The sequence below is a fragment of the Lagopus leucura genome, unplaced genomic scaffold, assembly GCF_019238085.1.
Source record: "Lagopus leucura isolate 7727_CA_CO unplaced genomic scaffold, USGS_WTPT01 Super-Scaffold_100021, whole genome shotgun sequence".
NCBI classification, from domain to species: Eukaryota; Metazoa; Chordata; class Aves; order Galliformes; family Phasianidae; genus Lagopus; species Lagopus leucura.
Window position 1 is genome coordinate 10,936,445 of NW_024962274.1, and position 25,808 is coordinate 10,962,252.

Below are 25,808 nucleotides of genomic sequence, written 5' to 3' on the forward strand. Positions count from 1 at the left end.
CAGCGGGGACTGGGATGGGGTTGGCTGCAGAGACCACGGCGTCTCACCCTGTAGGGTGGTGTCCAGTTGCTCTGCCTTGGGTACCACCTGGGCCGGGCACAGCCCCTCGAGGAGCTGTGTCTCTGGGCTGGGGCTGCCCTCCTTTTGGTGCTGCAGTGGTGGCAGCTCCCTCAGCCCCATTCCTCCATCGCCCTCCAGTTCCAGTCCGAGTCCTGCCCTGCTGTAGGCATGTCTCGCTCGGGGACCTCCCAGGAGGAGCTGCGCATCGTTGAGGGCCAGGGGCAGATCAGTGACTTGGGGCCCTCCGCCGATGAAGTCAACAACAACACCTGTGCTGGTGAGCAGCACCCAGCGGGGCGTCTGAGCACGGAAAGCCCACATCCCCAGCAGCAGCTCAGCATCAGCACAATTCCTCCTGCTGAGGGCTCTCCTTTCCCCACAGTGACCCCAGAGGACCTTCTCCTGGACAGCTCGGAGAAGTCCACGATGGATGGGCCTCTGGAGGCAGCTCTGGACCACCTGAAGCTGGGCAGCATCTTCACGTTTCGAGTGACCGTCCTGCAAGCCTCCAGCATCTCAGCAGAATATGCGGATATCTTTTGCCAGTTCAAGTGAGATCATGGTGACCCCCCCAGGCTGTCGTGTCCCTCTATGCTCCGGCCTTCACCTCCCTTGGTTGCCCCAAAGCAGGGATAGTGTTGCAAGCTTCATCCCACACTCTGCTTCCATTCCATCCAAGTCTTTCATGGAAGCAAAACCAAAAGACGTGGGATGAGCCTCTGTCTCTGCCTGGACACATATTTGGTCACTGGAAAAAGCAAGGGAGTGTTTCACAGGCACTGAGGGCTGCAGATCAGGGTGGCGTGTCTTTCTATGCCAGCCCTGCCCAGGTGGCAGCGCAGGCTAAGTTCCTGTCCTCTCTCCCACTCCTGCTCCTCTGTGCTGCCCTGCAGTCCCCACATGACTTCCCTTCCCTTTGCAGCTTCATCCATCGCCACGATGAGGCCTTTTCAACGGAGCCCTTGAAGAACACGGGGCGAGGGCCACCACTGGGTTTCTACCATGTCCAAAATGTGAGCACCTTCCCCTCTGGCACCCCGTCACCCACACAGCTGCCAGTGCCCATCCCTAGAGCAGCACCTTCCTTCTGCCTGCTTTCTCAGCACATCACATCCCTTTCCAAACTAGACAGTGTGCTCAAGTGCTCTTTCTCTTTCTCAGATTGCTGTGGAGGTGACCAAGTCCTTCATCGAATACATCAAGAGCCAGCCGATTGTATTTGAGGTGTTTGGGCACTACCAACAACACCCCTTCCCACCCCTCTGCAAGGACGTCCTCAGGTGGGTGCGTGTGGATCACGTGTGGCTTATTGTGCCTTCCCCTGGCGCCACAAGGCCAGGCTGGAACAGCACTCCTGGCTCCGAGGGTACATGGAGGTGGGTGGCCCCAGGTTGGGACCAGTTTCTGCCATGGTGGCTTTTATCTACACCTGTTTTCTCTGCAGCCCGCTGAGGCCATCCCGGCGCCACTTCCCACGGGTGATGCCACTTTCCAAGCCAGGTAGGGGATGATGTCCTGCTCCTCTCCCACGGTCCCCAGGTCACAGAGCACATTCCCCTCTATGCCCTGCTCCCAGTGCCCTGTGCCACATGCCTGCAAGAGCAGGGCTGGATGGCAGAATCTCAGAGACATCACTGAATGTGTCGTGCTCCAGAGCACCCGGAGGCCCTTTGGCACCTGCTCACTCCATGTTTGGCTGACGCAAACCCCTTTGCAAGCATCTTTTCCCCCTGCTCTCATGGCAGCCCCGCAGCATCCCTCCCTTGTGCCAAAGTGTCTGTGCGTAACCGCTTTGCTTTGTGTTGCCCTTTCTGTTTGTTTCCCTCCCTCCTCACAAGAGCACTCCAGCCCCCACCGGCTCACCCACTGCCCAGTGCCGGCCGTGCTGGCAGGCTCACTCCTGGACATGCTCTCTGGGCACGCTCTGGCGGCCGCCACCGCCGCCACTTCCCTCCTGCGGCGTGGCATGGAGGAGCCCGTCTGCCCACCGCCCCTGCCTGCCGCGGACCGCGCCGTCAGGAAGGCGCAGAAGCCGGGTTGGTGCCCGCATGAGCCTGCAGCAGGGTCAGCAGCTGTCCCTTGGGGGGCCAGTGATAGCAGTGGGGATGGCATGGTGCTCCCGAGGTCACCTCCCCGGGGCTACATGAGTCCCTGCTGCTTTCGTCTGCTGAGACCCGAGTTGCTGTGGTTTTTGCTGAGTGCGGTGGTTTGCTGTGATGCCTGCCCACCTCCTGCTCCAGCACCAGGGGTCCCATGTCAGCCAGCAATCCGGCTGTCCCTGAGCTGCTCCACTGGTGCTGGAGCTGTGCTGTGTGGTTTGGGACCCGTTCCTGTCCCTTCTGGGGTTGGTCAGGTGTTCCAGGAAAAGCCCCATCTTGAACCCTCACTTCTCTGCTTTGGGAATGGGAGGAAGTGCCCATGAGGTGCTCAGGATGGGGCTGCATCCCTTTGGTAGTGCTGCGTGCTGCCTCCTGCCATATTGCCACCTGCCTAGTGGCCCTGCTTGTCCCCAAGCCCTGCCTGCTCTGTGTCCCCCTGCTTGCTCCCGTGTGCCCCCAAACTCAGCAGCAAACTCCCCCTTTCTGCCTCCAAGTTAAGTTGTGCTTCCCACCCCCTATAGTGCCCGCCACCAAGCTAAGCACCATGAATCGTCCCAGTGCTGGGCCCTGCCAGTGCAAGTATGATCTGATGGTCTTCTTCGAGATCTGCGAGCTGGAGGCCAACGGCGAGTAAGTCCTGGGTGGAGGAGAGAGGGAGGCAGCGTGGTGATTTGCACCTCTGGGGAAGCACAGTGGGTTTGGGCACATGAGGAGAGCTGTGTCCCCCCACCGTCTTCTCTTCCAGCTACATCCCGGCTGTGGTGGATCACCGTGGAGGCATGCCGTGCCACGGGACCTTCCTCCTCCACCAGGTACTCCCTGCTCAGAACCCAACCCCCTGCTCCTGCCCCGCTGCCCAGGAGCTGTGTTAATCACCACCCTATCCTCTCTGCCCTTGGCATTTTCAGGGCATCCAAAGGAGAATCACTGTCACTTTGGTGCATGAAACAGGCAGCCTGATCCGCTGGAAGGAAGTGCGGGAGCTGGTTGTGGGTAAGCAAAGCCAGACAAGGTTGCAAGGAGCTCCCCCAAATCTCCTCCACATCTCTAGAGGCTTCTGTGCTTTTTTTTCCCATCCCATTCAGTTTTCACTTACTATCATGCTTGCAATAGTACAGAGATGACTGCCCCGTGGGTGCCACCACAGTGCCAGCAGGACATGGGGGTGCACACCATACACATGGACCCTGGCAGGAGACCTGAGAGGGTTCCTGTGCTTTGTTTGCAGGTCGGATCCGGAACACCCCAGAAGCTGATGAGTCTCTTATTGACCCCAACATCCTGTCCCTGAACATCCTGTCCTCTGGCTACATCCACCCCTCACAGGACGACCGGTGCGTGCCAATGCTTCTCTTGCATTGCAGTGCTGGGGGAGACAGGGAGCTGGTCCTGTTCAGTGACAGTGACAGGACATTGTGCTCTACTTGTCACCAACTCAGTCCCGTGTTGTAGCTAACTGGCTGGAAATGCCGCTTCATGCTCATGGCTGATCCCCGTGTGTCCAGGGCCATGGGGGACACGAGGTCCCTCACACCTGTCCTGGGGCTGTTCCTGCTCTGCGGCTGTGATGTGGCCGCACCGAGTGGTTGGAGCGTGTGAGTGTGGGGCACTGTGACAGTGGGGACAAGAGTGTGACCGTTTGTTGGTGGCACAGGGAAGGAGTGATGGGGCTGATGCTGAGCTTTGAGTGGCATAGGAGCACGCTGGATGGCAGTGGGACCGTCTTTCCCTTTGCTTTTCTTTGTTTTTCTCCTCCCCACTGTGGCTTGTCCCCAGGCTGGTGTGTCAGTGACAGCCCTGCCTGAGAGGTGCCAGCCTGCAGTGCTGCTGGAGCAGCTCCTGGCCACTCTGCATCCCACTGCCAGCAGGCAGGGAGCTCCTGGGCACGGGCTGTGCGTGCAGGTGTCAGACATTGTCACACCCACTGGGACAGCAGTGAGGCCAGGCAGGAGGCTGATGGAATCAGTGGTGAGGAGGGTTCAGACTTACAGAGCTGTGATGGTTCGTGCCGGGTGGCTGAGGTTTATGGGAGCCACGTGGATGTTATACCCAGGCACACAGGCTTGTGGGACAGTGTTGATGTGCATCAGCAGCTGCTCTGGTCCAGGCTGCGGCCAGATCTGATCTCAGCAGCCCCAGCGTAGCCTGATGGAGAGGAACACGGCTCCCACCTTCCCCGTGCATTGGGGCCATGGGGTACCAACCACCCCCTGGGATGCCATGGCAGGGGCAGCAGGTGCTGGATGACACACTGGGGGGACAGAGATTGCTGGCTCCCAGCAGGACACCGAGGGGCCGCTGCAGCAACCCCGCGCTTCCATCCTGCCATGTCCCGCATGCTTCGACCCCAGCCGCCTGCCGGGACAGGAGGCCAAGGATGGCAGCAGGCAGAGCGGTGTCTGCACTCGCCCTCCTCCCAGGCTGCTTCCGCTCCCTGCTTTGCTATCGTCCGCCCCACCGCCTCCATCGCCGACAGCAGCCCTGGCTCTGCCCTCCTCCCGTATCCTTTTGGACCTTCCATGGCAGCCGCCGGGATTCTGCTGCCCTCAGGCAGCCCTGGGGTGCAGTGCCCAAGGCCTTTCCTTGCTTCCCTCCCAAACCGCTGCTGCCGCTGCCCATCTGAGCCCACACTAACCATGTGATTGTTTTGTGTTTTCGCAGGCAGTTTCTTGATTCGGATATGCCTAGGTATTATTTGTTTCCATTGTTTTTTTTTTCCACCCCCTCCACTCTCTCCCCTCTCTCCCCGCATCTCAGCACTCTCAGTCCCGCTGCCGGCGGCACTTGGGTTTCCAGCCCCCTCTCCACGTCCCCCTTCCCCTCCCCGCATCCTGGGCACCTCTCTCTCACGCCGCACTTCCCTGCGGGTTTTGCTGTTTGTTTGGATCGTGCTCTCGCTCCTCCTCACTCTTGCTGGCCTGCGCTCTCATCGCCCCGTTTTTGTTTGCTTTTCAACTTTTCACACTGCTGTTCTCCCAGCTATCCGGCATCCAGCTCTGGACATGCAGTCCCGGCCCCCTGCCCCTGCCCCAGCCCTGTGTGGGGAAGGCACGGCATAGCAGGCTGTGTGGGGACGTGTGCTGGGTGTACACACACCCTGCAGCCATGTGCAGCCCTCCTTCAGGTGTAGGTGTGATGTATACATGGCAAAGGTGGATGCAGCAGGGATGGGGTCTGCCAAGACCCAGTGGGGTTCTGGATTCCCTGCAGCAGCTGGAGACTGATCCTGCGCAGGACAACCGAGGACATCTGTCTGTCTGTCTGTCTGGCAGCATCCCGCACCAGTGGAGCACTTGGGGATCTCTTCATTGCCTTAATGCAGGCAACTTTCAGGCCCTAGGAGTGCAGAAACTGCTCTGAAATCGTTGGAGGGGTCCTGCAGTGAGGGTAGAGTTAAGGGAGGAAGGTGTGGGGCTGCAGAGGGCTTGCTGCAACATCCATAAAGTGATAAACCTTGGGATGCTCTCCCTGAGCAATCTTTCGCCCCTAATTTGGGGGCCAGGGGAATGTGAGCAGTGATGCAGAGCTTAGTGGCACAGAAGCAGCCACTGCAGAGCGAGGAACGGCCACCGTGCCTGGTGAGGAATTCCGTCTGGGCACAGCTCCATCTGCAGTGTGGGTGCTGAGATGGGCTCTGACGGTTGTTGGGCTCCACTGGGCCCCCAGAGCAGCCCCAGGGCAGACCCTTGTGCCATCCTGCTCCTGGCACCCCGGTTGGCTCCATCCTGGGCAGTGGTTGCCGCAAGGCACGCGATGGCCCCGTCCAGACGATGCTTTCTGACGTTTCGTTTTTCTGTGTGTGTACGTGTGTGTGTTTGTCCTGGGTTGCCTTCCACTTATAGCATTTCATTCGGAAATGACACTAGGTATTTTGCGTGCACATGCTCGGAATGGTCCCTCCCGCTTCTCTCTCTTTCTCCTTTGCCTCGTTCCTTCGCTTTTTGCTCTTCTTCCCCCTCTCCCTAACTCTCCTCTTCTCTTATATCCTCCCTTGGGAGCTCTCTCTTCTCAAGAGCCCTTTGTGTGAAAAGTGATCCTTTGCTTTGACTCTGTCTCACGTGGTTTTAATAGGCAACACCTCTGAGAGAGTGACTCACTGCTCTCCAGCGTGGTGCCCCAGGCAGGGGCAATGGCCATGCACCCATGGGTGCAGCCAAAGCCCCCTTTGCTGGGAGCCTGCCCCTCTCTTGGCCCCAATGCAGCTCAGTTCAGGCTGCCTGCACATGGCCACGGCCAAGCTGTGGCTGCCTGAGGGTGCTCACAAAGGGACCAGGGTGGCCTTGGGTGCGTTGTGAGTGTGGGTGCCCTGGCAGTGGGGAGGTAATGCTGGGGTCCCCCATGTTCTCGACCCAGAGCTGCCTCCTGCTTCCCCCTTCTCATTACTGCACTGTCCAGACCCCAAAATGCAACCACTGCTCTGCTATGCGCCGTCCTTTATGGGGTCCCACCAGAGCTCACACCCCAGCTCCTGCCCAGACTCACCAGTGCACAGTGCGGAAATGGAAAGCACAGAATGAGGCAGCGGGCAGGAACAGAGGGCAGTGGCCAAGGGACAGGGGGGACTGTCCCATAGGCTCCAAATCCTGGGCCCTACCTCCTGGTGGGGACTTTGCTGGTGAGATCTGTCCCTCCATGCTGAGCATCCTCTTCCTACTCTGGCTGTCATCACCCGAATGGTGACAGCTGCTCCCAGAGTGCTGATGGGTGACAGGGTGCTGGCCTGGGTGTGCTGGAGGTGGCAGCTTGCCTTGAGCTCTGGGGACACGCTCCCTCCTCTGTCCTTTTGTCCCCCATTCCCTGCCTTGCCTTGCACTCAGCTGAGCCCCCCGTGCTCCCAAGCCCCTGCGCACAGTTCAAGGGCACCCGTCTCCCTCCCGCTGCACCCATTCTGCCTCGGCTTTGCCTTGAGCCTGCATCCCCCAGAGTGGCTGGCCCCAAATGTCCCATGCATGCCCATGTATCCCTGCAGGCCTGCTGCAGCGCTGCAGAGGGAGGGAGGAAGGGAGGTGTCTCCCTGCTGTCTGGCTGGCATTTCAGGGAGATTGTTTCACTGGCTCTGCTCTGTCTTGGCAGGACTTTTTACCAGTTTGAAACTGCGTGGGACAGCTCCATGCACAATTCACTGCTGCTCAACCGTGTCACCCCATACCGGGAGAAAATCTACATCACCCTCTCCGCCTACATCGAGGCAAGGATCCATCTCTGTGCCATTATAACACAAATGGGAGTTCCCTCACCATTGTGGCTTTCCTGGTGGAGTGCAGCCCTCAGAGGTGTTCCTCTGGCAGCTCCCCACCTGCAAGCACAGCCCGGGAGGACACTGGGATGCTGCCTTTGCCCATTAATGGGGAAAGGCAGGGGCTCTTCCAGCCCTTCCTGCCTTCTGTGGGCTGCACAGCACAGGGGTGCTGCCCGTATAGCCCATGCACCCCCTTGACACAATCCCTCTGCTCTCCTCTCTCCCCACCCTGCTGCAGATGGAGAACTGCACCCAGCCTGCCGTCATCACCAAAGATTTCTGCATGGTTTTCTATTCCCGAGATGCCAAGCTCCCTGCCTCCCGCTCCATCCGCAACCTCTTTGGCAGCGGCAGCCTGCGGGCTTCAGAGAGGTACCAGCTGGTTTTGGGAGGGAGGACAGGGGACAAGCAATGCTTCCAGCACCCAGTGCTGCTCTGGAATGTGGGGTAAAACCTCAGAGTCTGGGAACAGAATCAAGTGACATCCCCCTTTGCTTACAGCAACCGCGTGACGGGTGTCTATGAGCTGAGCCTGTGCCGCGTGGCGGATGCTGGCAGTCCAGGTGGGTGCCCTGCATGTTCACTGTAGGGCTGTGGTGTGAGTGATTCTATGAGTGCCTGAGCCGTGCTCCTATCCTTTGAGCCATGTGTCTGTCCCCTGAGCCATGTGTTTGTCTCCAAAGGCATGCAGAGGCGGCGCCGGCGCGTATTGGACACCTCTGTAGCCTATGTGCGGGGAGAAGAGAACCTGGCTGGCTGGCGGCCCCGCAGCGACAGCCTCATCCTCGACCATCAGTGGGAGCTGGAGAAGCTCAGCCTCCTGCAAGAAGTAAGATGTTGGGTTGGGAAGAGCTTCTCGGGGCTGAAATTCCACACTTTGCAACAGAGGGTGCCAAAACACACCCAGGATTCTCAGCCCTCCTGGCTTTGTGCCGTGGGGCTCTGTTCCTGCTACACTGATGCTAGCCAGGTGCCTGCAGACTCAAAGCTAATAAGCAGCTGGGTTATTGGGCGTGGGAGGCCCCCCAAAATGCTTCCAAGCTGGGCAAGGGGGAAGCCTGGTGCTGAGCAGGGATGCCCTCACCCAGGTGGAGAAAACCAGGCACTACCTGCTGCTGCGTGAGAAGCTGGAGACAACCCAGCGGCTGGGCCTGGAGACCCTGTCCCCATGCTCCAGCGAGGACTCCGAGTCCCGAAGCACCTCCTGCGTCTCCTCCCCACTCTCAGCTGATGGGGCCCCAGAAGGACGGACCTCTCCTCCCGAAACCCCCAGTGAGAGGCAGAAGGAGCTGGCTGTGAAGGTACACCATCCTGGAGCCAGAAGAGGTTCCCAGGGGGGCGGGCATGGTGGTAGCAACGCGGTGGAAAAGGCGATGGGGGTGGAAGAAGGAACCTCCTACACCCTCATCCTCATCTACCTGCAGTGCCTGCGCCTGCTCACGCACACCTTCAACCGCGAGTACAGCCACAGCCATGTCTGCATCAGCGCCAGCGAGAGCAAGGTACCGGGGCGGTGACAGAAACCTGGGGTCTGCAGGGCTGGTGATGGCTGGGAGGGACGCGTGGGGACTGGGGCTCGCAGGGCAGGGGTGGGTCTGCGGGTGGCCCTGCTGCCACCCTCTGCTCGCCTGACTGCTCCCAGAGCACCCATATGCACGTTCCTCTCCCTGCCCCGGCCAGAGCTGTGCCCGGCTTCGGGCAGAGACTCCAGTCCACACCTCCGCTCCTCCACAGCTGTCTGAAATGTCTGTGACCCTGATGAGAGACCCGTCCATGTCAGCTCTCGGGGTCACCACCCTCACCCCCTCCTCAACCTGCCCGTCGCTGGTGGAAGGACGCTACAACACCATGGAAGTCAGGTATGAAGGTGGCCGGGAGGTTGTGTTGAGTCCCCAGTGTTCACCGAGCAGGATGGCGGTACTGCTCAGGCATGGTCCCACCTGATGGTTGCTCTTCATCCTCCTCCAACGCTATCCTTTCTCCTCCTCCTAGAACCCCACAGGTCTCCTCCAGGGTGGAGAGTCCTGACCTGGAGCCTGTGGTGGAAGGAGATCAGAAGAAGTCCCCGTCCCGCCGGTCTGAGGATGAGAAGGAGCCTCAGCGGCAGCTGGTGCCTGACATTCAGGAGATCCGAGTCAGGTAGGAGCCACCAGAGAGGCCAGGAGGGGACTCCCTAAAGGGACGGAGGGGGCAACCAGTGGCTTGGGGGAGAAAGGTGACAGTGCTCTACTGCAGCCACCTCCTTGCAGCCCACGTCCCAGCCTGATCCAGCCCTCTCTGTCTTTCTGCAGCCCTATCGTCTCCAAAAAGGGCTACCTGCACTTCCTGGAGCCCCACACCAATGGGTGGGTGAAACGTTTTGTGGTGGTCAGGCGCCCATACGTCTACATCTACAACTCAGACAAGGACTCAGTGGAGAGGGCCATACTCAACCTCTCCAAGGCCCAAGTGGAGTACAGTGAGGACCAGCAGGCCATGCTGAAGGTGGGTGCCAGCCTCACACAGGGAGCCTCAACACCCTGGGGCAAGGTGCTGACCCCAAGCTCTCCCTAGCAGACCCCCAACACGTTTGCGGTGTGCACGGAGCACCGGGGCATCCTGCTGCAGGCAAGCAGTGACAAGGACATGCACGACTGGCTCTATGCCTTCAACCCCCTCCTGGCTGGGTCCATAAGGTATGGAGTGGGTGACAGAAGGAGTGTGCTTTGGTGAATGGGCTGTAGGAAGAGGTGAGGAGGTCACCAGCGGCTGAGCGCTGTCACTGGGCTGCAAGCTGCTGTTCTTCTTTGCCAGACATGGGGAGTGCCTGCTGAGCCAGGCTGGGATGGAAAGGACTCTAAGCTGATGGAGTTTGGGACATGTTAATAACGATTTCAGCTCCGCCACTTTATAGCTGTAAGGAGTTACTCCTCCCCGCTTAACCAAGGGCCATGTTGTGGCTGGTACAGGGACCGAGCTCAAAGCAGCACCCGTATGCAGCAACTGAGCCTTTGCTCCTCTTCAGAACATGTCAAGAAGTTCTTCCTCTCAAATTGCAGAAGGGGAATAGGCACCAATGCACAGAGATTTGTGAGCCCTGGCAAACGAGCACTGTTAACCCCATGCCCCCCTGGTTCCAGCTGGATTCAAGAACCAGCCTGCACACAAGATACCACAGATCTCCTTTTCCCCATCTCTGACTTCTTTTGTGTCTTGGTTTCCAATTCAGGTCCAAGCTGTCCAGAAGGAGAACAGCCCAGATGAGAATCTAACCTGAAAAGCACCCTCCACCTCATCCGTCTGCCAACAGGATCAAGATAGCAGATTCTGTCTCAAGAGTCCCCATGTTAACATCCGATCTCTCACACCATCTGCTGCCCCAGCTGCCTGCTCCATGGAAGGATCCGTCTCGATCTACACCTTCATGGGGGAAACTCATTTCTGTTCGTAGCTGCAAACGCCCGGTCCCACCTGGGCAGGATCTCTCGTGTGCATGTGATCTTCTGCCCCTCCCCCCATGGGTGGCCTTCATGTCACACAACCTGTAACGCTCCTGAAAGGTTCCTTTCGGAGAGGAGGGAGCAAGGAGGGTAGATCCGGTTAAAAGCTGGTCTTTGACCTACAGAGGTAGCAGTGTCGTAAAGCTCAGAGATGAGAAATCAGGAGGAATTGCTTCCACACGAAGGGAAAGTGGTAGTTTAGGTATGGGGATTTCCTAATTTATTGTTTCTACAAAAGATGGCAGGGCAAAATCAGGTGTCAGTAGTTTAAGATTATATTTATAAAGTATTTATTTCTATTTACATCACAAAAACCCATACACTGGGTTCTGCCCCCGAACAGTGCCTCCCCTGAGCCGGGGAGAGGCTTGGCAGCGGGCTGGTGCCAAGGCCACCGCAGCCCCTCTCTCAGAGACACCTTTCTGGGAGAAGGGACCAAACACGGCGACTGCAGTGCGCTCGCCCTCTCTCCCCATCCTTCCCTCAACCTTCTGCTTTGCCCCCCAGCGCTTAAACTACTTTTCCCAGAAGCGGTGACCAGACCGGGCACCACGTCTTCCCAAGCGAGGCAATTCCTCCCTGCCCCATCTACCTCTGGTGGGGGACGCATGCTGTTTTGGGCGGCCAGGGCACCCACATGCACATGGACGAGCCAACCGCCCGAGCCCCGCGGGATGGTTGTGCCTCACTGAGAACAAGTGTATTTGGGCTCCTTCTTCTGTCCGGTGCCCGAAATGCAGCCTACGTTGGCTGTCCCCATGCTGCCCCCAGGGCCTCCTACCAGACAGCTGCGGAAGTCAGCATTGCCATGGCGGGGAGCATGGAGGCTGGGCAGGCTGTTCCCAAAGCTGGCTGATGAAGCTCCCCAGGAGCCGGGATTCGGAGCAGCCATCCCAGCCCCACGGCTCCTCGCACCCAAAGGCTCTGCTGTCCCCTCCTGCAGGAAGAACAGGGCTGAGGCAGGTGATTGGGCAGTGCAGAGACCAGCGTCAGGGTGGGGATGGTGGGGAGCAGAGAGGCCGGGGCTTCTTACTTTCATAGCTGACGTTTTCATACCCCACACCCCCGTTCCAGAAGTGCAATCCCACCTTCCTCCCCTCGCCTCCATAGGTAACTCAGTCTATGGCTGCAGCACAGCCGTGCTGGCGGGGCTCCCCACAGCCTCCTCCTCCCCAACAAACCCCACACCCATCGCTCACGTCCCTCCTCTCGTCTGTTCGTTGGTCGTTTTGCCGAGCGTGGGTGCTTCACTTCAGGGCTTCCCGAGGGTGGCCCATGCAGCTCCGGGCAGGAAGGCGGGCGCCTTCCCCCGCACATCCCCAGGCCCTGCTGGGCTTCGCTTCGCTGTCACGCATTCACAGCCAACCTTAATTTGCACAGCACGGCCACATCTCGGCCCCACCACCGCACGTCCCCGCGCTGTCCCCTGTGTTGTCGGTGCGGTGCTGGGCAGAGGCCGTCCCTCCACACCGTTTGCTCCTTTGTAAACCCGCGGGGACGCAGAGGACGGGGGTGGCCGGGCGCATCACTCCCCGTTCGGCTGTTTCCCTCGTTGGTAGGATCCCATTTTGGCCCAACTCCTGCCTGGGGGCGAGAGGCTCCTGCGGGCTGAAGGCAGCTCCCGGCAGAGGCCTTCCGACAGGGCCGGGCCCGGTGTCTGCCAGCAACCAGACACCGCTCTGGCGGCCATGCAGGGCTGCGGGCCCGGCTCCGAGGCGTGCCTGAGGCCAGCCAACCTGCAGAGCACGCCGTGGGACCGGGCTCGAGGCCCGCAGCTCGAGGCCCGTTTCAGCCCCGCAGCCTCACGACCCCACGCGGGACCGCAGCCGTCCCCGCCCCGTTCCCGTGCTCCCTCCTCCCCGTGTTGGAGCTTCGGGCCCCGGCCGCCTGCCCGCGCGCCAGGCTTGTTCGGTTCTGAAATAAATGTGGCATTGACGCAGCCGCCTCGAGCCGTGCTTTGCTGGGGGCGCGGGGAGCACCGGGCCGGTGGGGCGGTGCGGGCGGTGGATTCCCTCGCGGCGCCGCCAGAGGGCGCTTCCTTATTCCTCCTCCCCCGCCCCCTCCAAAAGCCGGGCACGCGGCTGGCGCCCTGCCGCCCCGTTGGCCAGAGCGGTATTGATTGGCAGCGCAGTTCCGCTTAGCGATTGGTGAACGCACCTCCTCGTCACCGCCCCACGGCGGCGCGTCGACAAGCGCCGGAGCACTTCCGCCGCCACCACGCCGCTCTCTCGCCGGCTTCCGGCCTTCCCGCGGCCTCCCATTGGCCGTCACGCGGTGACGCCCCGCCCCGCGAGCCTGATTGGCAGGGGCGGGGCGTGGCGGCGGGGCGGGCGGCGTCGGGCCGGGCGCGGTGGATGGACCTGTTCGGGGACCTGCCCGAGCCCGGCGGCTCGGCCCAGGGTGAGGGGGCGGGGGGAGCCCGGCAGGGGGCTGCGCGGCCGCTGCGGGCTGCGGGTGGCCGGCGGGGCCTTTTCTGGAGGCGGGAGGCCGGAGCGTTCGGCGGCGCGGCCTGGAGGCCGCCTCGTCGCGGGGCTGTGAGGGGAGGCCCTGGGGGTGCGGCCGCCGCCCCTCCGCGCCGGGGCCGCTGCTCGTGCCGAGCCTCTCCGGTGTCTTGCAGGGAAGGAGGCCCAGGGGCAGCTTCGGCTCTTCGACGACCTCCCGCCGGCCGGCAGCGCCGACACAGGTAAGGCCCCGCCGTGCCCCTCTTCGTTCCGCGTCGGCGCGCCTCCGGGCTGCAGAGACCTCCGAGCGGAGATTGAAATGCGGCCGCCTTTGGTTGTGCAACTCGTGCCCGTTCTGAGGGGCGTGCAGAGCTTTGTTCCCCTGCAACGACGAAGGTGCTCGCTTTTTGCCTTTCTGTTGTGCTCCAGGAAAAGGAAGCTCTTTGCTCTTCGATGATCTCCCGCCGGCCGGCAGCAGCGATGCAGGTAAGAGGCTCTGTTGGCTCTGCTGGCCCGGCCTTTCCAGCCTCTTTAGAACCGATCTGTTGGTAGGCAGGGCTCTGCATGCAGCCGGATGGTTGCCAGCTCCAGGATGGTTGAGGCTGTATTGTATGGGAATGGGAAAAGGTTCTGATGCCACGGCAGCTGTTTTTAATTGACAGCTTTAGTTTGTGACCTGTGTTCTGAAGTCCATAATGAATACACTGTGCTTCTTCAGAGTAACGATGTATGCTTCCTCGCATTCATTAACAAATGTTAATGAAAACCAAGCAAGACTCTGATCTGGAATGTTAACTGTCTGAACATTCAACTGCAATAAAGGCCAGGAGCTAGGAAATGGTTTGTGGCCTGGGAAGAATCAGATGCCCTCTAGCCGTACCTGGCTGTACTGTGGCTGAGGAAGGGCTGTATGATTCAAGGTGACCACATCTGTGCGTGCTAGGTTAGATAGTGATGTGAGCTACCTGTCACTTAATGCTGCGTGAGCATGAGAGTGCTTCAGTGCAGGAGGGCTTACTGCAGAAGTCCTGCAAATAAAACCAAGCTGGGAGTCCTCAGCTGCCTGCTTTTGTTCTCTTTCAGCCTCCAGCACTCCTGAGCAGGTCTCAGCAGGGAGCCATGCAAAAGGGGAGAAGAGGAAGTCCCTGGAGGAGGAAGAGAAGAATGGCAGGGAAGAACTTGTGGAAAAGAAAGTTTGTAAAGGTTTTCAGACAGTTTGAAAACAAATGTACTCAATTTATACTTTTGACATTTTGCTGAGGGAGTCCAGACTAAAGCTGAGCCTTGGTTCTTCAGTCTGCTGGGATTTGCAACCTCCTGTGGGGAGCAGACTGTGGTGGAAGGAGCCCCTCAAACTCTCTGGCCCTCTGCCTCCCTTACATGGGCCTCCTTACCAGTTTGCTGAAGTGGCAGGAGCTGGGCAGTGTGAGTGCCTTGGCATCTGCAGAGTAAGGGGTTGTGCTGCCAGCAGGGGAACTGGGTGTGAAGCCTCTGGAAGGCTTGACCTACACCAGTTTCTTTTGCCAGATCCACAAATCTCTCTTGAGTGGCTGCTGAGAAAGCCAGAGAGAGAGGCTTATTTGTGTTGACATGTAATACAGTTGACTTCAGTGCAAGTTCCCACGTGTTATGTTCAGCTTTGGGAAACCAGATGTGTTCAGTGGAAAGGAAGTTACATATTCTGGAAACAGCAGAGTTGGCTTTCCTGCTCTCACCCATTCTTTAAAGCTATGCTTTGTTTAATCTTCTGTTTCAGTTGTGCCATTCATTCTCATCTCACCATCTGATAAGGGCCCTCTGTGATGCCCAGCAGTACTGCTTGTGTACAGCTGTCCCCCAAAACAGTGCAGGCTGCTTTTGTAGCTGCTGACCTCGTGTTACAAAACACACTGTGCTCAGCAGAAGGTCCCAGACAGGCTGCTGCAAAGCATGGGCCGTAACTTTGCTGTGTGTTTGTCAAAGCTGAAAAGTGACCATCGATGTGAGCTGAGGCAGTGAGGGAGTTTGATTGGCTGTGTGTCTGTTTGTCTCCTTTAGGGTCAGTGGGCATTCTTGGATTGAAGGGCTACGTGGCAGAGAGGAAAGGCGAAAGAGAAGACATGCAGGATGCACACGTCATCTTGAATGATATCACTGAGGAGTGCCAGCCTCTGCCCTCCCAAGTGTAAGTGAGCCCTGACTGCCAAAGCCAGGGGATAAAGCTGTGGATGGCAGCCAGGTGTGGAGGTGAAGGAGCTCCAGCTTGCCTCACCAAAGCCTGTGGTGTGTGATGGTTTTTGCTTTAAGCAGCTGCTGCTCTTGCTTACAGGCTGCTTTGTGATGTGTGTTTGGGGCTTGTGATTGGGAAATGTGGAGCTAACCATTAGCCCTGTTCCTGAGCATATCACAGAACTAGGTTATATATAAATACCTTCCAGTGGTAGTGCAGTTAGTCACTGACCTCACAAGAACTGTGAGGGCCTGATAACTCTGGATATTGAGTTTCTGTTACCCTCACTGAAGCAGGGATGTTTCGAGACACTGATTTTAATTAAAAGCAATCAGTTTTCACCTTGGGATTATTGCAGAGTGTGAAATCCTAATCTGTGGCAACAAGAGAGTGCTTGAAGAGAACAAATGTTAGAACTCTGTCACCTGAAAAGCTTGATTATCTTGGGAAATAAAATGTAAACGTGCATATATATTTATGTTTAAAGGAGTGCTCTCAAGTGTTGTTCTGATGCTGTGTTGAGCTCCTGAACTCGTGTTCTAAGAGCTTTGTTTGAGGAAGGATCCAAGCTTCCTGTCTGTAACGCAGTTGCAGCAAACTTCAGCCATGCAAAGAGCTGTAGGATTGCTCAGACTGATGTTTGTGTAGTGCTGTAGAGTTGCAGCACCTGACAGGTGAAGTGTTTAGCTGCTTTTATGCCCAGTTGTAGCCTATAAACTACATTATACTTCTCATGTTCTGCAGAGAGAGCAGTTACAAGGATGTATTGCTTGTAAAACATGAAAATCCTTGACTGCCTGAGCTTTGGAACTTGTTACCTCTGCTTGTGCCTCAGAGTGCAGCATTTCTAAGGCTGGCTGAGGTGGGGCAGGGTGTTATGGAACAAATGTATCCAGTCCTGCCTTCTAGCTAACAGCCCTTCTTGTTCCCTCCCAGCACACGTGTCTCATACTTTGCTGTTTTTGATGGCCACGGCGGAGTCCGAGCCTCAAAGTTTGCAGCACAGAATCTGCACCTCAACCTGATCAAGAAATTTCCAAAAGGTGAGAGAGAGGAGTGTGAGGGCTGTGGGACAAACGGCCACCTTTTGTGCTGCGAAGCTGTGGCTGCTGCTTAAGGGGATGGGTTTGTTGGGGTGCAGTTGTGCAGTTTCCGTTCCTTATTCCAAATGGGCCTGTGTGCACAGAGACCATGCTGCCTCTTGGGGAAGGGAGTTGGAAGCCTTTTTTGGAATGAAAGTGCAAGCAGCCAGTATTGAACCACTAACCAAGCCTGAGATGTTCTGTTGCCAAGCTTGGCAGTGCTGCTTTGTGAGAAAAGGAAAAGTAAAAAATATCCTCACTGCAGGGGAAGGGGTTTGTCGTAACTTCTGTACACGTGTTATCAGGCAGACTGTAGTGGCGTGAGCCTGGGATGTTCCTCAGCTGCTGTGTGCAGAATCTGCCCAATGTGCTGCCATCTGTTCTGTGTGATGGGCTGGATATGTCTTAGCAGGAGCTTAGTTGCTGTTTTCCCTGGCAGGTGAGGTGGTCAGTGTGGAGAAAACCGTGAAGAGATGCCTTTTGGACACCTTCAAACATACAGATGAAGAGTTTTTAAAGCAGGCATCCAGTCAGTAAGTGTAAATGCTTCCTGTGAGGAACATAACCAAGAATCCACTCTGCACCTACCAGAGCATCCTGCTTGCCTTCTCTTTAAAGACTTAACGTGTTGCTGAAGTGATGCATCCCATACTGTGTGAGCTCTTGCTGGGTTGTTTGGTTTTTTTTTTCCCAGCTCTAATTTTTAGAACAAAACTGATAAACACAGGTACTTTGTGGGCAAAATGCCAGCCTATCTCCTTGCTGGGTTTTGAGTGTAAATGCTCTTGTCTTGTTCTGCCTCTGCTAGGCTGACACACCAGCTGTGGTTTGTGAGTAAGTAGGGTACAAATTGGTAAGAAAATGATTGTATTTCAAACACAGGCCTTTACACTTCTTGTCTGCTTCTTAATGACACTTGTGGCACAGCTGGAGAGACTGCTGCATCTGAGATGCCCTGCAATTAAAAATTGGCTGTTTCTTAAGGGACAATAGGAAGAAGTTTCCTGGAGTCTGTTACAACAGCATCACCCCTAAGGCAGTCTGTTTGGTCAGAAACGTGACAGAGCTACTGCAAAGAATTCCTGTGTAGCAGCAGCTGTGTTGATGGTGACATTTCATGGTGATGCACGTTTTCAGCAGCACCTTCTAAATCAGGAAAAAATGACTGAAATCAGTCTCTCAAACCTAACTTCAGTAAAGAATGGTGTTCAAGCTGGGCTTCATTGTGGGAAAGATTCATGTGGCAGCTGTAACCTAAGAACCACTTCTCAGCTTACCTAGAGCCCCAGGGATACAATCTTAACTACAGCAAGTGAAATACCAGGGGTGTGACCAAGTAATTGGTGTTACTGCTGAGGTGAAGGTGGGACCGAAGTGGGCAGGAAGAGTATGGTGAGAAAAAGAAGGGAAGGAAAGGCAAAAGGATGGTAACTCAGTTGCAGCCCTGGTGATTCTGGTTTTTGGTTTTGGTTTTTCCTTGGCTGCCTGCAGGTGTAATTTACTGCAGGCTTGCTGGCTGCTCAATGTTGCTGTGTGAGTCCCTAGGCACAGTCAGCAACTTCTCCACAGTTTTCCTCCTTGGTAATCTCTCTGTTGTTTCCTCAGAAAGCCTGCATGGAAGGATGGCTCCACAGCTACGTGTGTCCTGGCTGTTGACAATATTCTCTACATCGCCAACCTCGGCGACAGCCGGGTAAGCAGAACAGAGATGCCCACTGTTGGCATCTTGGTTCCTCTGCAAGCTTGCTAGCTCTGCAGGGTGTGTTCTGTAGCCTGTATTATTTGCAGGCAAGTGCTGTGGGGAAATACTGCATTCTCTCTGTACTCTATGCCAGAGATCACAGTTACCTTTCAACATTTAAGCTAGCTTTTCTTTTATATACGTAGAAAGCCTTGAGTGCAAACTTAAAGCTCTCTCAAGAAGTTTTTGCTAGAGTTTTGGTGTTTACTCATGAGGTTCTTTTGTCAGCACAGGCTATTCTGTGTCGTTACAATGAAGAGAGCCAGAAGCATGCAGCCTTAAGCCTCAGCAAGGAGCACAACCCCACCCAGTATGAGGAGCGTATGCGGATACAGAAGGCGGGGGGAAATGTCAGGTTAGTCCTGAAGGTGAAAAGTGAGCAAACCTAAATGCTGGCTCAACTTTGGATGTAGAGTTTCTGGAGCTTTGCATGCCTGCTAGTGAGAGCCTAGAGGTAATTTCACTGCCTATGAGTGATCCCTCAGATATCTGAAGAGTCAGTGGCCTTGTTCCATTGGCTGATGGGTGCTGGTTTCCCAGGACTTAAAATGGTGACAGTGTTGTGCTGCAAAGATAGGAACTTATCCGTGCCTGACAGCATAACATCAACATAGACATGCTTAAAATTGAGCTGCAGAATTTGGCTTGGCTGTTAAGCTGCACGCTGTGGCACTGAGCAGAGTTCACTTGCTACTTGCAGCACCAGCTCTCCCTCCTTATCTGGCACGAGGGAGAGTATTTGAGAGGGCACAGTGTCTGTCCTCATGGCTGTGCTGCTTGTTCCTCTAAGTGCTAGCAGCTGAACCAATGTGTGGGGCTAATTGTCCTGAATGGCAGAGCACAGGAGGGGCTGCCTGTTGCTGTTCTGGTCTTCTATTGAAACACAGTGTGCTAGATACTGTTCTTACACAAGCCTGTAAATGCGGTCCTCTGCCTCCAGGAGTTGTAGCATAACTCTTGCTTCCCTGGCTTGCTAGGCTGAGCAGGACTTGATTTAGAGTGGAGAGAGAGAAAACAGCTTTGAATTCTCCTGATTTGATTTCTTCCTTCCCCACTCCATTTGTTTGTGTGAAAGAGTGGGAAGCGTGCGGAATAGGATAGAGGCTTGAAAGGCAAGGTTTGAACTTACTGGGGAAGTGAGTTTGGTTTTGTGCGAGGCAGCTGAATGGCAGTGGAGAAGAGCAAGAGGTTTGTGGACAGAGGAGACTGGGCATTTTTTCTCCTTGCACAGGGATGGAAGAGTGCTGGGAGTGCTGGAGGTTTCCCGCTCCATTGGGGACGGCCAGTACAAGCGCTGTGGTGTGATCTCTGTGCCAGATATCAAACGCTGCCAGCTCACACACAATGACAGGTAAGTCGTGCCCGCTCACCAGGAGGCTGCTGTGTCCTGGCTCTCTGCTCAGCAGCAACGCCAAGCTGCTGCCAGAGCTGAGGCACTTGAGGCTAATCACCCAGAATCAAAGGATGCTCTTGCTGCTGATGTCCCTCTGTTCCTGTTCCTTACCAGTGCAGTGAGGCAATGCTGCTGCCTCACTGCCAAGACACTGAAGGCTCCTGTTGGAGAAACCAGCCTCACTGTGGTGATAACACACACAGGCCTCATCCTGCCTTTGTGCTCTAAGCCTGTGCACCTGCAAGCAGGTGGTTAAGGCTTGAATCCTTGGATCCCTGTGCTGCCCAGGCGGTGTTCCTAGAAGCTGTGGTGCCCAAATACACCATTGCATTCAGCTCTGATTTTTGAAGATTTGAGATAATTTTCCTGCAAATGATTGATGATGATAAATGCCATTCAGGTCGGTCCAGCCCTGAATGCTGTCAGAGGCAAGTGGGTGACCCCGTGCTCCTGCTTCTGGTGGGATTAAAATTCCATAGCAGGCAATCTACTGAAATATTTTAGGGGATATTCTGAGCATCAGGATCTGAAACTGCCTTCAAAGATGTGCATTGCTGTGGTGCAGGGGCTGTAGTTTTCTGTTTGGTGACTGTCTCTGGGGCTCCTGGTTAATGCAAGCTCCTGTGCAGGAGAGGGAGTGCGCAGCAAGCTGTTTCCTTTCCCCATTGGGAGCTGAGAGATTGATAGCTCTCCTCCCCTGGGGTTTTGCATCACTTGTGTTTACACCAGGAGCACAGCACTGTAAAGGGCTGCACTTAAGATACTAAGCTGTGTTGCTCTATTTCCTTGCACTTGGCTTCTTAGCAGGGCAGACGTGAGCGAAAGGATCTGGGAGCTGCTCCTAGAGAAATGGTGCAGCTTCCCAGCAAGGCATGGGGACAGATTATATGGTCTTGCTTAACTGTGTGTCAGTCAGCCTCCCAGGATATCCTGATGTAGGTCTGACATGGCTCATCTAACTGTTAGCTTGTACTCTGAGCTGCCTCAGCCCCCTGAGTGGTTGAAGCTGAGAAGCCTCCTGGTGCTTCTGGAGGGTGGGTGGTGTTCAGATGAGCTTTTTTGCACTGTGTCTTTGGATTGAAACATGGATACTCATTCAAATAAAAAAAAAAGGTGCAGAGGGACTTGGCTTTAGCTGGGGACTCAAAGCTTCATTCTCATAACCTGTCTAACTTCCAGATTCATCCTGATAGCGTGTGACGGCCTCTTTAAAGTCTTTACGCCAGAAGAAGCTGTGAACTTCATTGTGTCCTGCCTGGAGGTAAGGAGAAGTCATCTTGGGGGCTGGATTTCTGATGCATTCATTTGTCAGTGCAGGAGCTGTGAAATCACATGTGACTTGCTCCCTCCAGACTAATTAGCTGAACAATGAGCAGGTGGTGCAGAAATGTACTTCTGCCAGAGGCTCCTGTCTGTTGATGCTTGTCCTTATTTAGTTTGCTTCCCTGTGCTCAGAAATAACCACGTGCCTGCACTGCTGTGCTTTGCTGGGAGCAATCTGTGTTGTCTTTCTCTCATCCCAATAGGATAAGAACATCCAGAAAAGAGAAGGGAAGCAGGAAGCAGACGCTAGATACGAAGCTGCCTGTAACAGACTGGCCAACAAGGCGGTGCAGCGAGGGTCGGCGGACAACGTGACAGTCATGGTTGTTCGGATAGAGCACTGAGAGAGGAGGAGCTGCAGCAAGGCCCCCATCTGATGTAAAGATGGGACGAGTCAGTGTGGGTCTGTGCGTGGTGGGGGGAGGGCCCTGCTGCGTGCTCCTCAGTGTAAATAAAGGTTTTTTCTAATAGTTCTAGTTCACTTGGCTAGCAGTGTTTTCTAAGCAGTTACTACAGTGGATCAGCTTGTTGGGGGAGTTTTGTGTCCTGTTAACCCTCACCCCCTTGAATGTCCTGACAAACCAAATAAATCCATTTGGTAGAGGTGCTGGTGAGAGCAGGCATCTTTGTGCACAAACTGCCACCTGTTCAAATGCTGCAGCTTCACTGTTTGTTTCCTCGAGCTTTATATGATGCCTAGGAAGAGCTCCAAGCACCAGGGGCTCAGCGGGAGCTCCTGCTTGGGCTCTGTGTTTGCTACCTTCTGGTGCTGGGAAGGAAATGCTTTGGTTCTGGAGTGTGAAGTGCTCCAAATGGCCCTGGGAGAGCAGCAGAGGTCCTGCTCCCAAGCAGGGTGTGCCTCACCAGCCCTGTATGTGGCCCTGAGCGACACAGGGATCCCCCACCCCGACACACAGGCGGGCCACAGAGCTACTGGTTGCGTACATTTAATGAGTGAAACATCAGAATGGAACAACTTGATCAAACAATACCAGCATCCCAAGAGCAGAGTGCTGGAGGCTGCATTGGCCTCTGAGAAAGGGGCGGCTTCATGCTCAGCCCAACCTGGGGCTGTGGGCATCAGAGCTAGGAAAGGGCTGACAAAGTGCCAGCTGTGTCACCATTGTGGGACCGTGTCCTTGGGGTGCTTGGTCGTGTGCATGCTGTGTTGCTGTGCAAGAGGAAGCTGACATGGAGCAGCTTCAGCACTGGGGAGGTTTGCCCTGCTCACTCTGGCACTCTAGCTCCCAGAGTCACAGGGAAAGGGGGGTGGTGGGAGGGAAGCAAGTTTGAAATACCCCGAAAGCTTTGGGCTTTCAGAGGGCAAAAAAAACTTTTTTTTTAAGGTGTTGGTGAGGTGTTGGTGGCTGTGGTAGGGTTAGGGGGATGGGGTGGCAGTGGGAGGTGAGGCGAGAGAGGGAACCCAAGCAGCTTCCTGTCTGGCTGGGGTTGAGCCTGCCAGCACCTGGAACGCCGCCGCTGTCAGCTCTGCTACCGCCCCTGGTCCCCTGGGAAAGCCTCAGTCCACTTGGAGGTATCCATGAAGATGGAGGAGGAGCTGTGGAAGAGCCAGAGGCAGGGCAGCGAGCCCTCCCGCACCCAGCGGTCCTTGGCGCAGTCGTACACCTCCATCTCCACCCGGTAATCCCCATCCATGCCCTTCCAGTGGCCGCCGGTGACGAAGAGCCGATCTCCCAGCGGCACCATCCCGCCGTTCTCATGCAGCATGTGCAGGAGCTGCACCTGCACCAGGGGAAGGGTGAGTGTTGGGGTCCCGCTGCCCACCTGAGCTTTAGCTGCATCCGTGCTGTGGGCTCACACAGTGTGCTGTGGGGATGGGGTGCTGGGGGAACGTGCAGGGGTTTCATGCTGGTGGCGTGGGAAAGCGAGGGTGATCTCTGCTTAAAGCCATAACTCCGTGCGGATGCTGTGCTCCTGGAGCATGCACTACCTTCTGCCAGATGTTGGCCTCTGGGTCGTAGACGTGGACCTTCTTGGTGTTGTCCCCGATGAGGTAGATGAGGCCATGCAGGGTGGCGCAGCGCGGGGCCGACAGGTACTTGGGGATGAATGGGGACGTGATCACGCTCCATGCATCTGCAAGGGGCAGCCGTCAGTGGGCGAGCAGGGAGCAGCCCCAGGTATTCGGGGGGGTTAAAAGGAGATAGATCGGCACCCACACTGCCCACCAAAGGCAGTGCTACAGCCCAGGGGTTTGCTGTAGAGCGCCACTGGGGCTGGCAATGGGGTTTGGTGGGTGCTCACCTCGCACAGGGTTGTAGCACTGCAGGGTGAGCGCGTTGTACTTGACAGCGCAGGAGCCCACCAGGTACAGCTTGCCCAGGCAGCCAGCAGCGGCGAAGTTGCTGACATATTTGAGGGCTGGGCTGATGGCTGCCCAGCTCTGGTTGTAGGGGTCGTAGCGCTCCACCTCCACCACCTCCACCATCGTCCCTGCAGGGCAGTAGCACGCTGCAGCCCTCTGTGCCGTGCCACAACCATCCACCTGTTCCCCAGCATCCCCTTACCCCCGAGGACGTAGATCTCGCCGTTGAGGACGGCGCTGGTGTGGTTGGTCCGCGCTCGCAGCATGGAGGTGATGGCTGTCCAGACACCATCCTTAGGGCAGAAGCGCCAGGCCTGCGTTGTTGACCACGTGTCATTCCGGGACCCCCGGGAACCACCTACAGGAACAGGTCAGGACCCAAAGTTAGCTTCTGATCAGATAGGGGTCCCCAGTCCCTGGGACGATGCTGACCCCCTGCCCGGCACCTACCAGTGACATAGACATCATTGTTCAGTGCCACCAGAGAGAAGCCCCACTTGTTGTAGTCAGGGAAGTCGGGCAGAGCCATCCACCGCCCTGCAAGGCAGCAGAGCCATGCTGTCACCCTGTGTGTGGGCTGGGGACTTCCCACCTGCACCATCAGAGGTGGGGACAGCAGCTCAGGGTGACACCTTTCCGCCAGCCCTATTTCATTCTTCCTTCACCCTGTGTCCCCACGGTGCCAGATGGTTTGAGAGCTGCTTTTCTCCATCTCATCCCATGTGGGAAGAGCTGGGGGATGATGACCACACCGCAGTGGGCACTTACGCGTTTTGGGGTTGTAGAAGGCGAAGTTCCTGGGGGTGGCCGGCGTTTCCAGCTCCCCCTCCTCGTCCTCGCTCTCCTCCAGCACGCGCCCACCCACCACCACCAGCACCTCCTCCAGTTTCTGTGGTGGGGCTGCCTTTGGCGGCGTGGGGACAGTGCCGGTGGCACCGAGCATGGCACGGGAGCGGGCCACCAAGGCCTGGCTGGCGGCCGAGTCACGGACAAGGGGTTCGGCGGCGAGCAGGTTCTGCAGGTAGTGGTCGGGCAGCGAGACCAGGCGGGCCAGCTCCAGCAGCTCAGGCAGGAATTGGGCCCTCTGCCCCGGGTCGTAGCGCACCCAGCGCAGCACGGCTTCAGCCACGCTCTGCTCTTCCTGCACCTGCAGCTGCTCGTTGGAGAGGTAGACGGCCAACCTCTCCTTGGAGAGCTGGAGGAACTCCTCCTGCTGAGAAACAGCCTCAAAGTTCTCCTGCAAGAAGGACCAGGCCTTGGAGGACACCTCGGGGCAGCCATGGCTCTCGCCAAACTCACAGATCCCCAGGCAGTTGGTGGCATCCATCTGCTGCCGCAGGTAGCGGCTGCACACCTGCTGGATGGTGGGGAAGTGCAGCTGGCTGGAGGTGCGCATCAGCCCCTCCACGTTGCCCTGGTTGATGGTCACCTTCCCCGTGTAGGCGAAGTCCAGCAGCGTCTCCAGCGCGCCGGGGTCCACCTCCTTCAGCTCCACACGCGCCGCGATGCTCTCGGCGAAGTCCCCAGAGAACATGGCGTGGAAGTAATGGCTGCAGAGCGCCAGCACGCCGCGGTGGCAGGGGAACTCCCGTCCGCCCGCCAGCAACGTCACGTCCGACAGCTTGGGGTGGGCGCGCAGCCGCTGCAGCCCCTCCAGCACGCCCTGCGCGTGCGACGGCAGGCAGAAGTCAAAGTCGTCCACGTTGCGCACCATGGTGCCGGGTTTGGTGGCTGGGGCGGCCGCAGGTCCCCGCTGTGGGAAGGAGCTGAGCGTGGCGAGGCTGTCCCTGCTGGGAGGTGGTAATGACGGGCTCTTCCTTGCATCGCCCGTGTGTGATGTACGGCACCAGCTGGGGCTGAGGAAGGGATTTCAGGATCCCCGCCGCCCCCCTGCCCTCACCGCCCAGCGACTGCGCCTTCCCCACCCCGAGCCGTAGGGCTGAGCTGCCCTCCTGGAGCTGCTACGTATTTCTGAGGGGGGGTTGCAGTGATCCAGGAGGTGGCTTTAGGACTGGGGTCACATTCAGCCCTCGAAGCTTGGATCGTTCACCCTGACACAACGAGGTGGTGCACACGGAGATGCCCCCCCCCACCACCCCCCCCCCCCGGTACAGCTCAGCCTGAGCATCCCATATGTGGGGTGTGGATGTGTGGGTGCCCACAGGGAAGGGTCAAACTCATCCCCCCCATCCCCACCCCCCCACACGCGGTGCTCAGCCCCCGGCCCTGCTGAGCCTCCAACTCCCACCCCACTCCTACCTGGGCTGTGCCCCTCTCAGAGCGCGCCGTGTCCCATGCAGCAGGGAGGGCAGTGGCAGGGCACGGGAGGGACACGCGGGGTGGTGGCGGGGGCTGAGCTGGGGGGGTATTTTTAGCCGGGGCGGGGACAGTGCTCTTAAAGGCACCGCTGGAGCAG

General features: G+C 57.1%; 3 protein-coding genes across 21 annotated transcripts in view; 2 read left to right on the forward strand and 1 right to left on the reverse strand.

The window, feature by feature from the left end:
- KIF1A (kinesin family member 1A) overlaps window positions 1–12,791 on the forward strand; it is a 32,449-nt gene extending 19,658 nt beyond the window's left edge. For 4 of the 15 annotated variants that reach the window (XM_042878349.1, XM_042878357.1, XM_042878350.1 and 1 more), the window contains 21 exons: window positions 199–337; window positions 443–611; window positions 983–1,073; window positions 1,222–1,340; window positions 1,505–1,560; window positions 2,681–2,789; window positions 2,905–2,971; window positions 3,068–3,152; window positions 3,388–3,493; window positions 4,821–4,847; window positions 7,233–7,347; window positions 7,637–7,770; window positions 7,900–7,961; window positions 8,082–8,227; window positions 8,487–8,699; window positions 8,823–8,900; window positions 9,079–9,257; window positions 9,391–9,537; window positions 9,690–9,882; window positions 9,955–10,073; window positions 10,607–12,791. In XM_042878349.1, coding sequence (XP_042734283.1) covers window positions 199–337; window positions 443–611; window positions 983–1,073; window positions 1,222–1,340; window positions 1,505–1,560; window positions 2,681–2,789; window positions 2,905–2,971; window positions 3,068–3,152; window positions 3,388–3,493; window positions 4,821–4,847; window positions 7,233–7,347; window positions 7,637–7,770; window positions 7,900–7,961; window positions 8,082–8,227; window positions 8,487–8,699; window positions 8,823–8,900; window positions 9,079–9,257; window positions 9,391–9,537; window positions 9,690–9,882; window positions 9,955–10,073; window positions 10,607–10,649 — 2,397 coding nt within the window. In that variant the 3' untranslated portion in view covers window positions 10,650–12,791. The remainder of the gene's footprint in view (window positions 1–198; window positions 338–442; window positions 612–982; window positions 1,074–1,221; window positions 1,341–1,504; window positions 1,561–2,680; window positions 2,790–2,904; window positions 2,972–3,067; window positions 3,153–3,387; window positions 3,494–4,820; window positions 4,848–7,232; window positions 7,348–7,636; window positions 7,771–7,899; window positions 7,962–8,081; window positions 8,228–8,486; window positions 8,700–8,822; window positions 8,901–9,078; window positions 9,258–9,390; window positions 9,538–9,689; window positions 9,883–9,954; window positions 10,074–10,606) is intronic. The other 11 variants (XM_042878352.1, XM_042878358.1, XM_042878354.1 and 8 more) reach the window with 5 other exon arrangements.
- A 407-nt stretch (window positions 12,792–13,198) lies between these two features.
- On the forward strand, window positions 13,199–21,536 carry LOC122183986 (ILK associated serine/threonine phosphatase). Its single transcript, XM_042878490.1, has 12 exons — window positions 13,199–13,277; window positions 13,495–13,560; window positions 13,748–13,804; window positions 14,402–14,521; window positions 15,356–15,482; window positions 16,464–16,570; window positions 17,049–17,142; window positions 18,215–18,302; window positions 18,584–18,705; window positions 19,582–19,701; window positions 20,923–21,004; window positions 21,270–21,536. The coding sequence occupies exons 1-12, from the start codon at window positions 13,232–13,234 to the stop codon at window positions 21,408–21,410; spliced, it is 1,170 nt and encodes a 389-aa protein (XP_042734424.1). The 5' UTR covers window positions 13,199–13,231; the 3' UTR covers window positions 21,411–21,536.
- Window positions 21,537–21,997: 461 nt separating this feature from the next.
- On the reverse strand, window positions 21,998–25,705 carry KLHL30 (kelch like family member 30). Of its 5 annotated transcripts, XM_042878386.1 has the most exons (8): window positions 25,652–25,705; window positions 24,822–25,248; window positions 24,161–24,746; window positions 23,843–23,929; window positions 23,595–23,750; window positions 23,332–23,520; window positions 23,018–23,163; window positions 21,998–22,809 (listed from the first exon to the last, which is right to left on the reverse strand). In XM_042878386.1, the coding sequence occupies exons 2-8, from the start codon at window positions 25,104–25,106 to the stop codon at window positions 22,558–22,560; spliced, it is 1,701 nt and encodes a 566-aa protein (XP_042734320.1). In that variant the 5' UTR covers window positions 25,107–25,248; window positions 25,652–25,705; the 3' UTR covers window positions 21,998–22,557. The 5 variants fall into 5 exon arrangements, with proteins under 5 accessions (XP_042734320.1, XP_042734316.1, XP_042734317.1 ...); XM_042878382.1 differs by having other exon boundaries at window positions 24,161–25,248; XM_042878383.1 differs by having other exon boundaries at window positions 24,161–25,182; window positions 25,652–25,700.
- Window positions 25,706–25,808: the final 103 nt, after the last annotated feature.